This window comes from Papilio polytes, unplaced genomic scaffold (genome assembly GCF_000836215.1).
Source record: "Papilio polytes unplaced genomic scaffold, Ppol_1.0 DF824047.1, whole genome shotgun sequence".
NCBI classification, from domain to species: Eukaryota; Metazoa; Arthropoda; class Insecta; order Lepidoptera; family Papilionidae; genus Papilio; species Papilio polytes.
Window position 1 is genome coordinate 3,876,526 of NW_013525157.1, and position 17,829 is coordinate 3,894,354.

The window sequence follows — 17,829 nt, forward strand, 5'->3', positions numbered from 1 at the left end:
AAGGAATTTCGAGTGGAAGCTATAACAGCAGCCGATTTGGAATGTGTGGAGTCACTCTTACCTAATCACGCCCTTGGTATTGTTACGAGCGCGGAAAATCCCAAATTATCCACTTTTACTGCTCGAGAAGGGTTAATATTAAGAGAAAAATACTCCGAAACGGTGTGTAAACATACTTTAGTTAAGAGTAGTATTCGAAATGGGACGTTTTCGTAGTATCGTTGAGAACGGAGGATTCAAATAAAAACTACGAAATAACCATTAGATTTATATTTTTAACGGCAAACTAATGAAATCCGCTCTACGTCAGGTTACTTTGGTTCATAATGTAAATGCTTTTTGGCCCTTTGAGGGTAAAAAACAAAATAACTGTTATTTGGATTCATATAACAAAGTATGTGTGAGCAAAATTAAACTTTTATAATGTTTACTTAGGTCGATATTTTTTGATGTTATTTTCCCCGTTAATTGTGTAATAATGTAGAATATAATCTAGTTTGGAACATTGTAAAAACAACATGGTATTCTAATAATCATCTATCATCAATTAAAATCGATGTTCGATCGTGGAATTCGCATGTCGATGCCAACAGGCAGTCGCAACTTATTCTTGGCGCCATAATTAGTAAACGTGCGAGCATAATGTTTCCATGTAATTGAAGCCTAGTTCACATCAAAGCGGCGACTGCGACTCGACCGCACACAGATATGTATGTCTCCGTCAAGTTAATTGACTAAACACCGACAGTTACAAGATATCGTGTTAAAAAAATATACATTCGCGTTGATAATCTCCGCTTTTTTCGAAGTCGGTTAAAAATATCTACTGCTAGACCAAGATAACTTGTCAAACATTCAACTATGATGGAAATATTGCATTTCTGAACGACAATCTAACTATTCTAAAAATAATTTAATATCATAAACAGGAATAATTGATTCAAAAGTTATGTTGTTAACATTTGTAACGACTTCCCTTAGTTCTTGCATTGTGCGAATTTAAGATATATAAAAATTAGAACGCTGACAAACATAAGAGTAAAAACGAATTAAATAGTATCTTATTGTTACATAGAAACAATGATCACCCGCAGTGAATGGTAGTGGTAGGGACTGGGCATGAGTACAGTATTATGTTTTCTTATTGCGCGGCGAGACGAGAAGGGCGTTCACCCGATGGTCAGCGATACACCTACTTTAAATTGCGCTGTATACAAGCCTCGCTTTAATATACATGTGGTCACCGAGGAAATCGTATTAGGAAGTATCATTTGTGAAAAGAATATAGACAAAAATTTCAAAACACTCACCGTGATCAATTCTTACATAAATAATTAAAACCATTTCATAAACATATTATAAATTCGTTGGTATCCAATCCATAAGGTATAAAATTGTAGGGCAAGGGGCAGGATGTCAAGTTCCGTGGCGTCGCCCCTGCGGCGCGGCGCTAAGCCATCTGTCGGGGTCGACGACCGGGGCTGGGACAACCCCATCCGCGGCCACGACCCCCCGTATCACTGTATACGCCATGAATTTAATTTCCGTTGGAAAGCTATCTGCGCACTTTGTTCGCGTATCCCAGCCCCGGCTAGCAGCCGCAACCCGCATTATAAAACCTCCAATACAAACACCGTGAGAAACTGCATTCCATATGGAGATACACTTCATTTATATTGTAGTCGAATCTATTAACTTATAAAAAATTATATATTAACTGTAACTTCTTATTCTGCAATGTATATAAAACGGAAATTTTATAACCAATTTATAATTGCTAAGACATTTTATCTTAACCTTCATATGATAAGGTCACAATCACAAGTTCTTGATATTCCTTTTTGTTAAGATATAATACAATACTTTTTAACATAAGAAGTATAGACAACGAATACATGTTTTTCTGGGTCAAGGTTTTAGAGCAGCTTATTTGGACCATCGTTAATGTAGGCGAGTCCAACTCCGCCCCGAGTTGACAATGTTTTATATGATAGGTATAATCAATATGGTAACCAAACTCTGATATAGTATCCTTCTAATCAATGTGCTCTTATTTCTCTACCATAATTCAATTTGACTTTCGATTTTTTTTATTGAAATAAATCTCTACCATAACTTTCATTTTTTTTTGTTTACTTAAATCCTACTTTCACTTGTAGAAAACTCGGTAAATTACAAATGATGACATTTTACAAATAGATGTTACTTAGCCTGTTTGTTTCCTTGGACTTTATCATTACGAATTCGCTCTTTAACTTTCACTGCCCTCAAGATTTATGGAAAAATTTTGAATTACAAATTCTAGTGTTTCAACTACAAACTGCTTTACTTATCAAATGTACTTAATCCTACAATTACTTAATCAGAAAGACTATAAAATCATATGACTTTGTTGTTATTCGAAACATTGACAAAATAATAATTGATATTTTTTATCTTCACAATTTTATCTCAATTTTAACAAAACAACCAACTGGTTTTTGTATATGTAAAAACAGGTTCCTAGAAGCAATTAAAAATGTCAACAGACCAATGATTTCATTAAGATGGTTATAATTTCTATTACATTCGTGTTAGTCTGTAGCTAGGAATAATTGTTAGTTATATCGCACGATAAATAGCAGCTGCATGGTTGTTATCAAAATAAAGTTTGTAATCGTAGCAAAGAGATGTTTTGATTCCTTGGCAATGCGTACGCCGGCCGCCGGCTGCCGAGCAGAGCTGTATCGGCCTTGTTCAGTTTTAAGAAACAGAGAAACACATAGGTGTGTCATCTCTCAAAATAAAAGCACTTTATAAATATTAACATTTTCCGGTTTCAAACTTAGCGTAACATCAACAATCGCTACATCGTTTGTTTTGTATCAAGTATCAATCAACTTTGTGCTGATTTCAAAACACTTTTCTGAGCGTGTACAATAGCAATTTAACAAACACGATTACTTATTTTTAAACTACAAAAATGTACTCATTAGATTGCAGTTACACGAAAATTTATTTTCAAAATCGCAAATCTTACTCTGTAGATAATTGCAATACTTAAAAAATAAGTTTCAAACTATAAAACTATTGTAAATAATTTCATTAACTATTCATTATGTTACCTTGTTCTAAAAAAAAGCAAAACAAAACGAAATATTAATACGAGCAAAGTGTGCCGTCGGCTAACACAGAAATATAAATAGTGAACGACGGAATCATTAACATGCGTAGTAATTCATATACGAGCGGTCGTGCGAGTCGCGCTCTGCCACACATATTGAAATATGACGCATTTTGTCATGTCATGTTTACCAACGATCAGTTCTTACAACGTAGAAAGAACTGTTTCACGTAGCCGTTGTAGTTTTGTTAACTGGACTTGGTGATTTCTAGACGAATTGCGAGTGGTGATGAAGTTACATTGTGTGGGACCAAAGTCCGTTCATAAATAGTCAATGTTCTCGTTTAGAATGTTGTGAAAGTAGGTCAAACTAGAACCCTCCCGATCACGTTAAATGGTAAAGAATATGTGACGACAATTTTGTAGTGTTTTGAGAACAAAATACAGTTATTAAACAAGATTAATATAATAAAGTTTTTCAATATCAAGTTATTAGGCATAGATTGTGATCTTTTGCAGTTTTATTTAATTTCTTGGGGTAAAAATATTATATACTGTCGCTGTATCCTTGTATCCTATCTTATTCTATTTAGCAATGAAATATTCTGTGTTATAACAGAATAGAGAGGTTCCGGTTTGGGCTGTCATCGGTTACATGCTTGGCTTACTTTCTGCCGAGTCCCAAGCTACATCCAATGGGTCAGAGATAAAAAATAATTTCGCGAACTATTTCAATAACCGTGAATATTAATTACAATCTTCGTTCAGAAACTAGATTTTGTCCAAACAAAACAAAATAAAGGATGGTCTTAGATAGTGTAAGATACCTAGAGTCACAAAAAATATTTTTTTTACATCGAATCTACGTTTTTTATGTGTTTGATTTGATTCTAGGAAAACATGTTTAAAAATAACCGAACAAACATTTATCGGCCTTGTTCACGGATGGTCAAATAAAGCGCTTATTTATAGTACCTACAGATATTAACGATGAAATAATTACTTTCCCTACGAGTATTTTTTTTTATGTTCAATCTGACTTCGTCAGTTTATTTCCGGTCGGCTACTACTCCTTAAATAAAATGCAATTGGGAATTTGAAATTAATATCTACAGTAGATTTGGTTGTTACAATTTTTTTTGGTGTGCATAAATACTTTCATTTGATTTCAACATATTTATGTACAATGTAATCATCCGTAGGTATCTTTCGCAATAGCAAAAATAATAAGTCAAATAACATTGTTATTGTTTTTCTAGCTAAATGTTAGTATCATCCTCACAGAGCACATTTCCGCATCAAATTATCGTTGTCGGGGGAACAAATGCGATAAACGTTATCAGTTCTTCAACGATTTACTAGAGAAAATACCGAAACGGATTATCGCTCACATATCTGATGTAACGATATAAATATGAACAGCGTTAGGGAAATGTTTTGTCGAGATTAATATTGTGAAATATGTGCTAGACGCGCAACAAATACGTAGTAGTGTGTAGCGCGCGCCGAGTTGTTTACATCGGCGCTGTTCGCTATCGGCGGCACTTATTACACGGTCGAATGAATTTCGGCAGTGTTCGCGAGATAACGCGGGGCGCCTCCTAAACGAGGCCTCACAGCCGTCGCCGTCGCCGCCGCGCCGACGCTCCGCTGCAAACAAACACCGCGCTATCTGTCGGATTACGATACAGCGAACGAATGCACGCACAAATAAAGTACAAATAAATAAAAAATAAATTCGCGACCCACGAGCGCCTCACGGCGGACGGCGAGCGGCGGGCGGCAGGCGGCGCGGCGGGCGGGGTTAACGGCCGCGGAAGTTTTCGACAACATCCGGCGCGCCGGCCGACACCATCCGTGTTTATGCGCTTTTCCAACACCATTGTGCGGCAAGCGGACACCACCGTCATCAGGGAAAATTACACAAAAAAAGTCTTGGGATACGATTAAAGAAATATTAGTAAAGAGAAAGTACACATAAAATAAAAGGAAGCCAGTAATATGGTGTAGAGTTTCATTGTCACAAAATACATTGATTTGAATTTTGTTTAGATTTCCTAGAAGATGTATCGAGTAACATTATTTCAATGAATCTTATTACCATTCGTATTAAATATTTATAATACCAAATGATTTCGTTCTATTTCCAAGCTATTACAACCAGGTGTCAAAAAGTAGATCAGAATCGATAGCAAAGTTTAGAAGAAGTCTTAGAGTAATCTAAATGAGCATTTTCGAACCTGATAGCTTTTGTATTTAAAAGCATACACAAATCGTTCGAATGTTACTGATTTTAGACAAACAGGATGTACAGAAAGAGAAACACTTCCGTAAAGAAAAAACCTGGAATATAATTAGGCAATATGCAGACAACCTTAACGAATTTAATTTAATTTTATTGAGGCGGAAATATCTTCAGCCCGCCAAGGTCAGACAAATTTTGAATGTTTGTTTTGCAACATTGAATTGCAAAGATCGAAGACTACTTGAAAATATAGGTCATTGAATACCAATGAGTTTAGTTGCCAAAAAAATAACGAATCATATCTACTCGGTTTGGTAAATAGAAAAGAGGAAAACAAATTCAAAGAACTCAAAAACAATACATTTACCTATCGCTATTTTGAATAAGCAACAACGCAGAACATAGACAAGGCAAAGTGCAGATGTGTCAACAGAGGGAGACTTTTTATCAGAAGCTGCTTTTTTTTTTCAATTCAGTTTGCATTTTTTTTTCTTCAACTGTCTCGTGGTTTCAAATTTGAAAGTCATAATAGTAATAGTACCTACTTATAGAGAAGTTTTATTGTTTAATTTAGTTATAATAAATATTTATACATTTCTTTTAGTACAGATAAACTCGAAGGCAACGGGTTCAACAAATATTTATGTAACCTCTCAAAACACTTTCAAAAAGGTGATATATCAAAATACCACTGGCAGCTTAAACATGGCGAGTTTTTAAATATAATGCGATTATTATGACACTATAAACAGTGCACGTTGAGTAATTAACGAGGAGTTAAAGCGTCAACGTTAGGCGGCCGTGCTTAAAATAGTACTTGAGTGCTCCGGGGTGTTGGGAGGAGAAACGCGGGGCGCGAGGGCGAGGGCGGGGGCGGGACAGGGAGACGAGTGGGCTGAAAGGTGACAGAAACGTACGAGGTGCCGACAGATGCGGCAGATGCCCCAACCTCGGGACACAAATGGCAGCTCTGTATGGCACGTAGCGCCGCTCGCTCCTTCCACATCGCTCAATTATTCTCCGTTGAAAAGATTAATTGATACAACGCGGCGCCCGTTATCAATTGTCCAATGTTTATCCGCTCGCTGTACAAACCTCGCAATTAATTGACGTCACGTTTGCAAAGGATCCAATAATATCAATTTGTTTTATGCCAGTTACGAGGTTACCATTTTAGGATCACGTTCAATTGACCGAGTTAAACAATGCTACCTACCTACGTGTACACATGACAAATCCCAGAGAAATTCATGTAAGAGTTCCTGGAGGAAGCTAACAGTACTGTCTACACCACTTGAATAATGTGTCGTTATAGTTATAGTAACAAACCTCCTGGTGCAAGATGTTCGAGGGCGTGTGCGCGTGCGCAGGCCAGCAGCAGCGCGCACGCCGCCGCCGGCCACGCGTGCCATCCGGCCTCGCACCCGCGCCCGCGCCGCATGCCGCGCCGCGCGCTCACCCGCAAGCCCCAACCATCACCCGGTCTGAAACAACACATCAGTATACATTCACAATAATACCTAAGACGATTACATTTCCATTCAAACCATTTCTAATACAAAATACAACAATAAAGTTGATTACGGTGAAGACTATTTTTATCATACCTTTTCAATTTATTCCACAAAACATTTAAGCAATCTTTTTAAATAAAACGATTCTACGGAATCTAGATCAATGTCAAGTACAATTTCTAAGTAGAACCGAAACCGGAGACCGTTCCGCGAGGCTGCCACCAAGGTGACAACAATGACACGAAGAAGAACAATGACTACGTTATGTTTTCCGGACTCATTAAAATAAAGCTGTGTAAATATAAAAACCTTTGATAAACATTCTCATCAGACATATCATTAGGCAAAATAATACAATCCGATTCGAAAATTTATGATTTACAATGTTACATACAAAATTAAAGCAACTTGGAATAATGGATCGCAAATAAGGAGCAATATTGGTATAGTATTTGCATATACATTATGACTTTCCACTTCTATTTGGGGAAGTAATGAAAATGACATGTTCCTATCTCGCCTTAGTTAAAATTTACAAAGGGATATGAAAGTAAGCTAACATCGGACCGTTTACCTTGGATGGTTTAATTCCGTAAAATATACACATCGTCTGTGATTTTTTACTTAAATATATGAAGACCATTAAATACTTTGAGATGGGTCTCTCGTACATTCCCATTACAAAGTCTTCTTACCGCAATGAAGTCTATATTATACGCACGATAATTTAGCTAAATAAAATGTCCGTAGCTCAACATATTGATTTAGACGATTTATAAATGAAAATGCCTAATCGAGAGGCAGACAACTTTAAATTCGACAAACCTCGATTACATATAAATTTACTTCTGATTTGAGAAGGTACCCAATAGAAAACCGTGACTTATTTTATAAAGTCCCGTCGTAAATATCGGGAAAAGTAGAGGGACCTTATTGGCCTTTACTTAGTGAGATCGCCTAGAAATCGGATCCGTGATAAGTTAAACAGGCATGAACCGTTAGGATACTATAGCGCCATCGAGTGTACAGAATAAATATTAAAAGAATATAAAATACAATAGTGACCAAGAACAATGAACGGATACAGAGACGCAAATGACATGAAATCACGCTTGTTCCGTTTTATAAATATTTATTATCCAGCTAACCGACACGACGCGACGGATGCACGCTCATACAGGAAAAAACACTGTTTACTCAATACAACGTAGTATTGCAATAATAATTGAATGGAGACACAGATTATAATAGCTTACAACAATGGCGGTTACATCGATGAATGAATAATTTTCATTGATCGCTGTAGTCAGTGGGCAAAGGCCGTGGCTCCATGTAGCGGAGGCAATTAGCGTGGGAGCCTCCGCGATTCCCACGACACCCGCCGTACATAAATATCGGCAAAGAAACACGTTACCGGCTAGATACGTCCTTTTGGTTCGTCGCCTCTATTTCTTCAGATAGGATCGATGTAAGACGAAATTATGATGAAATAAACACTCACGACTTTTTACCCGAACGGGACGGGAAAAGATATTACGATACGGGATAAGATATATAGCTTCACTAGGACTCATATATTCATTTGCATGTTATCTTTTGTGCACAAAAATAGGAAATTTATATTTCAATGGTTCTGTTTAGTTTCTGGGTCGTCAATTGTAAGGTTACAAACACAATGCGTATCAAAAGAGCCATCGCCGATTACGTTAATGTTCACGTAGTATATTATTGTTATAATGGTTTTTAAAGTATCGCTATACATAAATGAAACACATTCAGTCCGACAAATCAGAGATAAGCTTTACACAAATATGTCCATCACTTATATAGAAATGATTCATTACAAACAAAATAAAACATAATGGGTTGTATTGTAAAATTAAGGACATCTTTATTTATCAAACACGGCGACGCTTATCTAATCAAAGTTAATGACACCTTGAGAATATATCAACTTACTCCCATTATAACGGCGTCAAGATATTACACTTGTAATAATAAAATCCCTAAAACATTTAAAACAATTAAAAAGGAAATTTCAAATTAGCCGGGCCGACCAAAGTTTCTTTTAATTATTCGCATTGTGATGTCATTCGCGCCGACACTTTACCGCTTATAATGAATAACTCAGCAAATTATCGTTTGTTTTACAAAAGATTTTCTCAATGATCGATTTAAATTGATAATCAAAAGGATCTTCGGAATTCATTTTAATCTTTTACGCTACCGGAAGTCAAAAAGATTACATTTTCAGAAAAAAAAAAACAGATTCGTAACACCTGGAAGTACAGAAAATGGATTATGAAAATAAAATGAAATATATAGGTAAATGTGAAATGGTCCTTTCATAAGTTGGATATAACTAAGATAGCGAAAGCGATTTCAATGGATAAGAGGCATCTGTACAATTTGATCTACACTTATATCAAAAATATAGATGTTAACACTTTTCATATGAACTTTAACATTTTACTATATATTAATATTGTGCGCCGGAGTGGCTACGTCGACACGTGTAAGGTGTAAACACATACCAACATGATATCTACGTATAATAATCAACTGGTACACAGTACTGCGTACGTTTCATTCTCATACAATTATACGTGTTCTGAGTACTAGGGCTACGTCACTGTGACGTCACACGGCGCCCACCAGACGATATGCGACTTCTATAGTACAATTTTGAATGATTTTTGCTGATTATGGTTCGAGTTAGTGAATAAAAGTTTAAACCTAAAACTGTTACATCACACGTGACTTATAATTCCTTTTGGATTAACATTTAGTGGAAATGTTTAGAATACAACATTTTACTAACTATCTTTTTTATAGTTTACGATCAAAGTTTAGTATATTATAGTCTTAATTTTTTTTTATAAACGATTTAAAAAGGACCAAGTCAAAAGTGAGAAACTCATTTATTATGACTTAAAAAAAACTAGTAACTATAATTTTAAATTTGCTATTTATAGTAGTAGACTTATCTAAAAATAACAAACAGTTTGGCTAAAAAGTAATTCATGTTGTTACAAAAACTTTAACCTACAAAGTAAAAATGCAAATAGGTTGTCTGCGCTGACTGCATTGCATAGGCGTCGGACTAGCGCAGTTGCAGTCGCAGAGGGTGACGATTAGCAAAGCAAGGTATCGCGTTTCGCGCTAGCGTTGTTTACGAGCCATAGCGTGGCGCTGGAGGTTGACGACCGCGCACCACGCCGCCATATTTTCGGTAATAAATAATAGAGAAGCGCGCAACGCAGCACGATCGATCGCGCACCGGCCAGTGCGGCGGCGCGCCGGGCCGTGGGCCTCAAAACATTGCACCCCCACCCCCAATGTCCTCGCCCCCACCACTGTCAAGCGCCACGCCACGCCACGCCGTGCCGTACTACACGTTGCAGCCCACCTCTACTGCCACTTCCCGTCCCGTCTACTATTCTATCTTATTATAGCTCTAATTAATGCCCATGTTTATTGACCACCATACATTTATATGATCTTCAAATTATAAGAGTGATCACATTACTTTACAACCTGATTATTTAGCTAACTTTTTAAATTTCTGTAATGGCAATGTGCCCATGATACGATAAACAAATACGCCGCAAATATATGCATCACACTCATTATAATACGAGATGCAAGGAATACATACAAGGAAAAACAAATATAAGGAAAATATGTCAAAAAGTGTGATTTAATATCTGTATTTTTCGACGCAAGTCATCGGGGAAGGCCTACGACCAGCTGTGACTCACTGTATGATAAAACTAAACCTTTTAGTCTAGAATAAAAATCTGAAACGTGAGTTGAAGCCGCAATAACATGCCGAATTTGATGGAGTGAAACGTATCTGGAATATAAACGCAAAATGCGAATGGCGCGTAAAGTTTTTAATAGAAGTTGGTGGAAGTTACACATCTTCATGAATGATGAGTGTGGTGCCGGAGGCCTAATTTAATCCCTTTCCCTTTCCACCCTTTTCTTGAGAGGAAAGGATGGGAAGGAAAAGTGGATTTGACGGTGGAGGAGACGTATAGAAAGGGAAAATTTCCTCTTTATGTGCCTCTCCTCTTCCGTCAATGAAGGATAGGCAACGCATCTGCAATTGCGGATGTTTATGGGCAGCGGTCGCTTTCCATTTCGGTGGATTTAGGTGGCCGCTTGTTCGTTTGCCACCTTATATTATAAAAAAAAAAAAAATGTACATCGTCTGTAAACATCGTGATAATCATAAATTATATGTAAACCTTATAACGTCTGAAAATAAGGTCAGAAGAGCAGTAAATCAAGTTGTCGGACAAGACTAATGTTAATGCATGCGAGTATTTGTCACATGTAGAGTTAATGGAACGTTTGCGTATCGTATCAGAGGGTCTAACCCGAATATTTACTTGACAGAACCAAAAAAGTGTTCGTAACTTTAAGGAAAAAAGTATAAGATTTCAGTGTAGTCATCGTCCGGTGTGGATCGCTGCGCAAATCCATACAAATTTTGTCGATGACTTTACATAAATGTTCTCACGAATATTCATGATAAGTACTCAGTGATACTATCTCACTCGTAGTTTTTGTAGTACATTTTCAAACAAATATTCTTATAAAATAGATGCATAGAGTCTGCGCTATCCAATAGTAATAACAAAATTAAATTCATTTTTTTCATACAATATGATAATACTCAAAGATGTATGCTTCTATTTATATACAAAAACATTTTGTTATCGCGTTCGTTGAGACCTAACAATCCAATAATAGAGACGTTTGTTTCTGGTTCGGGGTGAACAATAACTGATTAACGTCATACCGACCGCTCAATAGGTTTTTGTTATTATATAAAAAAAATTACATTACGTTTACATATATTTTTGTCTATTTTCATGCAGGCTCGTTACTAAGACATATGTGACAATACTTCCAATTTCTAATGAAATTACATAGGATGATTGATTGATAATAACATATTTATATTATTTAGTAAGAATCGTTTAGTACAGTCGCGGAAATACGCTGTGTCTACTTCAGAAAAATATGCCTTGTTCTTGGCAACCAGACAAACTTCGTTTGTTTTTACATATAATCAATTAGGTAGCAAATTGGGTAAACGGATTAGGCGCGTGCCACTGACCGGCGTTTTTTCGTAGACATATACAAGCTGCGTCCTATTGGCTAGTGTTCCATGTCGTCGTTTCTGTAACTTTTGAGTCGGAACACGACTAGCTTCCCAGATAGTACCTATACACGAAGATTTTTGGCAATGAAACTAATAATTTACGACTATTTAAAAAGCTTTAGACAGGCACAAAAATAATTCTTCGTCGTACAATAATCTTACGTAATATTATAAATGTGAAAGTTTAGATAGATGAATGGATGAATGTTTGTAAGAGTTTGTAGCCTAAACGGCTCAATGGATCTCAATATTTGGTACAGATGTAGAGAATAGTCTGGAAGAACACATTGCATACTTACTTTTTTTGTTATAATTATAATATTTTAATTTCAAGCGGATGGAGTCGCGGGCGAAAGCTAGTGCAAAATAAATATTTATACTTCCACGTTAAAGTTTGCCGATATATAAGGTCATGGGAGTTCCGTATTAGGGTAAATTCCTACATATTGTAATAACGAATAAAAAATATTTTACAATATGGAATCTCGACACAGAATTTCTAAATGTATATAACTGTAGCAACACAACGATCCGTGAGGTCAATAACTTGTATTTAAGTCATTCATGTTAGTTCCACGTGGAATTGTTTCAATCTACCCTAACAAGTGACATCATTATCGACACATTATCTTTTATTTTGTAATAAATATTCGCCAGTCTCCGAGCAAAAGTAACCGCGCACGAGCTAACCGCGTGACACCACTAACTCCTGATGAATTATCAATTTACAAATCGCCAGTATCTTTATGTTTTTAACATTAAGATAAATCAACTATCCCATAAAAAATCAAGTTTTCGTAATACATGTAAAATATATTTCCATACTTTAATAAATTAAAACCTGATTATTTTGTTATTTTTTTACGAATTCACTCATGTACAATGAGGCAGAGGATTCCCTCTGGGTTAAATAGAATTTCAATGGTTAAATATTTGCAAAAAAACGCCGACATAGTTGAGGTTAGGATTAAGGCAAAACTTTGCCAAAAGTGACATATTTATTGTTTTGATAATAAGAAGTCACGTATTTATATCATTACACCAAAATCTACTTCCGAGATGTCTTCAGTCAATTAAAAAAAATGAGATGTAAAGTATTGTGTCTCAAATCTATCTTATATCTTACTAATATTATTAATATGAACGTTAACAGATGGATATTAGAGTTTGTAGCATAAACTGCTTAACGGATCTTGTTGACATTTAGCATGGGTGTCGAACACTATGGAAGAACACCTAGGTTACTTATTTTTGCTTTTTTTACATTTCACGAGGACAGAGTCGCGGGCGAAAGCTAGTGTATTATACACGCGTCACAGTAACTCACGCACGGCAGAGAACACGGATTTCGATTTTACATAGACCTTGAAGCATATCAATTATGTATATGTTGACTTAAACTTGTGTACACATGTATATGTTGGCACTTGACTTACTTCCATTTGTTTTATTTGTATATATTAAGCAAATAACGCAAATACGCGACTTGGAGCGGTATATCCTGAGACTACTTTTAGTCTGAGACAAACCTGTCCTGAATGACAGATATAGCACTCAAACACATCAAATATTCATTTACAACATGTAAAGGAAACTGTCGCATTGAAACACTTACTTCAAATATAAATGCAATATAAGTGAGATTATGAATCGAGGTAATGTCTGCCCAACAGTGGAAATACGACCCTGATTTATTTTTTAACTTAAGAAATATAAATACGTACCTTACTTATAGAGTACAATCTATGACAACACTTTTTTATTATTAATAATAATGGAAGTAGCTTAAATTGTGATTGTTATTTCTTGTTGGATGCTACAAATTAGTTTAATAATCAAATAACGTCCAAACAATTTGTAAACAAAGTTTGACATTTGCCATCCGAATGACGTGCGTCAGTGCGTCGTTTAACGTAGTTTTATTTTTTATGCAGATAAAAAAATGCAACACTGACAATGACAACAGTTTCAAAGTTGTATCGATTACATACTCTGTGACATAAACGCCAAAAAAGATCATGACGTATGGGATCTAGTCTATAGCATTTTGAATTATTGTGAACAACGGTTATAAATCAGATTTTATTTTAAGATTAACTGTGTTTTATGTGCTGGATAAATAAACATACAAATGTTTAGGAGTACAATTACCTTGCAATATTAATAGACTACGTGGTAACAAACAGAACTAGTGCCAGCACGTGACACGAGTGAGTACATTGTACATTCAAGAATAGTTATAATGTACTATTTTCAATAGCAACCGATACAATTATAACAATTTTAACTTTAAGGTTATTGACTCAAACATTCCAAATTTAATAATTTAAGATTTTCGTTAAGATCCCTTAGTTGCTAATATACCATTTTTACAAGTTAATATTTGTTACCTCTAACAGAACTAGCTGTTGCCGCTGACTCTAGTAGTATTAATTAATTAAAAGAAACATACGAACTATGAAAACAAAAAGCAACGTATCTCGAGAACCTGACATTTTTCGGGGATGAACCGTATCCCTCATGTTAGTCCAGAATAAGATATGTCGAACCGTTGTAGAATTATGGAAAAAAAATGAAGTATCTTACGGGAACCGTAACTATTTCCGGGATCAAAAGTAACTTCTGTGTTCTACCAGGCTATCCTCTACATCTATCCAAATTTCGTCGATATCGTTTAGCCATTTAGGTTACAAACTCTAACAAACACCTACTCATCTATCCATATAAACTTTTGCATTTATAATATCAGTATGTTTATGTCTCAAAATTGTTGCGCACTCATCATATTTTTATACGAGTTTTTTTTATTATAAAATCTCGTTCTAGCTTTAAATAAAAAAACAATATTTACATTTGGGTACAGTAGGTTAATAGCATGATTTTTTATAATCCGAGACATTCATTTATATAATATAGACAAGTAAAAAATATATTTGTGTATGTTGTAAAACAAGTGCTCCTACTTGTTTATTACTTAAGTTCCGTATTTTTACCAACTGGTTTCATAGGTAATAGATTTACATAAAATATGTTGTGTATCTATTAATCGATTCAGTCATCAAAACAATTCCACAGAAAAAAGTTTTATCTATTGTTTCGTCAAGCACTATGTTATCAAATATAAATATTAGTTCGTACAGAGGCGGCGGCGTCGTGTTTACACCAGAGCTAGTACGGGCACGGCGAGGCAGCGCCTCGCGCGGCTCCTTCGACGGCGCGTTACCGCCGTGTGGAAAAGGGCCAACCCGTTGTTTACACCACCGCACCACGTGGTGGCCGATTGATGCAAGCAGTCACGTGGGATCTCCGCAGTCACACCTGCACACTACGGCACAGATGCAAACCTACGCTACCGTACTACGCACTGAACCAGATTAACCTAGCCGTAATCAGATCGAAAACTAATATGAAACGCTACCTGAGCTCGGCGCTCGCCGTGGTTGCTCGTTCCTCGCGTATCACAATCGTTTATAATATTCACTGACAATATCGTAATGAAATGTTTGACACGACTTTTAAATCCGTCACTGGCACAGATCACTCGTTGTTATATTTTAACAATAACAAACAACACTGTATTGTAAACACAGCGCGCGGCTCGGAGCGGACAACATGTAGACTAGTTATCGCGAACGACGCGCGCAAACGACTGGAGGGCGAGGGAAGCGGTGCGCGCGGGGCCGTGCCGTCGACCCAGTCGTGGAATGCGGCTCGCCCGTTCTCGCGTGCTTATTTTTTTGATCGGTACTGCCGCGAGGGGACGCCACTGCTCGAATCCTTGGCTTCGCTTCTGATCATCCGGGACGCTACTTCTTCAAGTTATTAATTTTTTACTTTACTTCAAATTACCCATGCGATAAATAATCATATCACAAAATAACTGATACAAACGTAACTGTATTCTCAAATTTTTGTTCGTCTTTTCTCAAAAGCATTGGCTCTGTTAAAAGACCTTACTCACTTCTGCCTTGTTTCGCCGTTTACAGGATCAGTACACGCTAGAAAACAGAAGTTTTCAACTGAACTACATAGCTGTCATCTGTACTAATATCATAAAGAGGAAAGATTTGTATTTGTGTATTTTTGTATGCATTAAAATAACTCAAAAACTTCTAGGCCGATTTTAAAAATTCTTTCACCGTTGGAAAGGTCAGTAATTTGTGAGTAACATAGGCTATATTTTAATTTCACGCGGGCGAAGTAGTAAACAACAGCTACTTTAGTATACCTGGCTTTTAAAAAAGTAGGTAAGGAATATGTAAAGGCTCATGTCATTAAATGTTGCACTATAAAACATTGTAAGGCAAGAGGATTTTTTCCTATTGACATTTTTATGTTTTTAGTACCACGTGTATTAATCGTGATCGAATTTTCTAATAAAAGTAACATGTCGCTTTATAATTGTTTTCTTTATATAAAGTTTATTGTCACAGACAGCACGTGTTAGTAATTTCATGCTACGAGCTTTGATCTTATTAACTAAATAAGCCAAGTATTTTACACATACGTTTAGTGGCTGAATACTAGAGTCATTATTTTTTTTAATTTCGAATGCTGTATAAACTATAAAGAATAGGAATTACCAGAAAAATAGTGATTAATGCACGGATTTGAAGTAATTTTCTTATCAATGCCAGTGGCTGGGGTAACATAGTACTTATTGAGGTTTAATCCGAAGCGATTACAAAAAACGCTTCTGTAATACCTACTTCCAGGACTTTTAGGCGTTATTTTCACTTGTACTAGGAGACTGGAATCATTTACACAAGCTACAAAACATGTTTCGTCTACAATTATCAGTTCCGAGTACTGTACCTACTTCTTACGACCATTGTTTACGTCGCATGAAAATGTTTATCAACCGTTTATCATGTATGCTTTTAAAACATTGCTCTTTCAAAATTTTGTTATGCGCGTATGTCGCAATATGAGGTAAATTGCCTATTTTTATAAACTACTTTATTATTCGATGATAACCTAATGATTAACCGGTGAACTCGTGAATTGGCATGACAAAAATTTAAAAACATTTAAGAATTTTTACTATATATTTAGTTATTACTTACAGATTTGTAATTAAATATCTGGAATATTAATTAAATTGTAGTTATCAAAAGTTAAAAAACTTGCAAATAACTTAGAAGTATTTTGAACAGAATCAGAAGTTGAATAATTAATAATTATTCCCTAACAAATTGGCACTGTTTCTAAGACTTTTATAAGTAAAAATGATTATTTAGTTTAACGTTAATTTCCTTTCATTTCAAATTTATTCCTGCAATAATTCCTTTTCTGTTCTTTTTTTTTTCTTAAAAAAGTGGCGTTGGTATTTATTGGTGTAGCTAGTAACTTCTGAGGCGCCTACTTGATTACCTGGTTAATATATCGTAAAAACAAAACCTTTAAGTCACTGAATTAAAGTCGAAAGTTTCATATCTGAGCAGCTTTATCTGCCAGTACATACCTCGGCGTTATCAGCAACGCCATTGAAAAACAGCGTTTACGCAACCACTATTTATCAATGAAACCAAGTTTTTTCCCTTATCGTACACATACGCAGCGCCAGGTTTGCGACGACTATCGATACTAGCGCTATAAACACTTATAGTTTGTACAAATATCATTAACTAGCTTTCGCCGGCGACTCCGTTTGCGTAGAATTAAAAAAAAACGAATGTGAGTAGCCTATGTGTTGTTCCAGACTATCCTCTAAATCTATACCCAGTTTCATCCAGATCCGTTTAGGCTACAAACTCTAACAAACATCCATCCATCCATCCATCTATACATC

At 35.9% G+C, this 17,829-nt stretch overlaps 1 protein-coding gene across 1 annotated transcript in view; it reads right to left on the minus strand.

Annotated features, from left to right (window-relative positions):
• The window catches only part of LOC106100349 (insulin-like receptor), a 58,978-nt gene extending 42,826 nt beyond the window's left edge, over window positions 1–16,152 (minus strand). Inside the window, exons 1-2 of the mRNA XM_013279174.1 lie at window positions 15,457–16,152; window positions 6,678–6,832 (exon numbers count right to left, since the gene is read on the minus strand). Of these exons, the coding sequence (XP_013134628.1) occupies window positions 6,678–6,789 (112 nt within the window). The 5' untranslated portion in view covers window positions 6,790–6,832; window positions 15,457–16,152. The remainder of the gene's footprint in view (window positions 1–6,677; window positions 6,833–15,456) is intronic.
• Window positions 16,153–17,829: the final 1,677 nt, after the last annotated feature.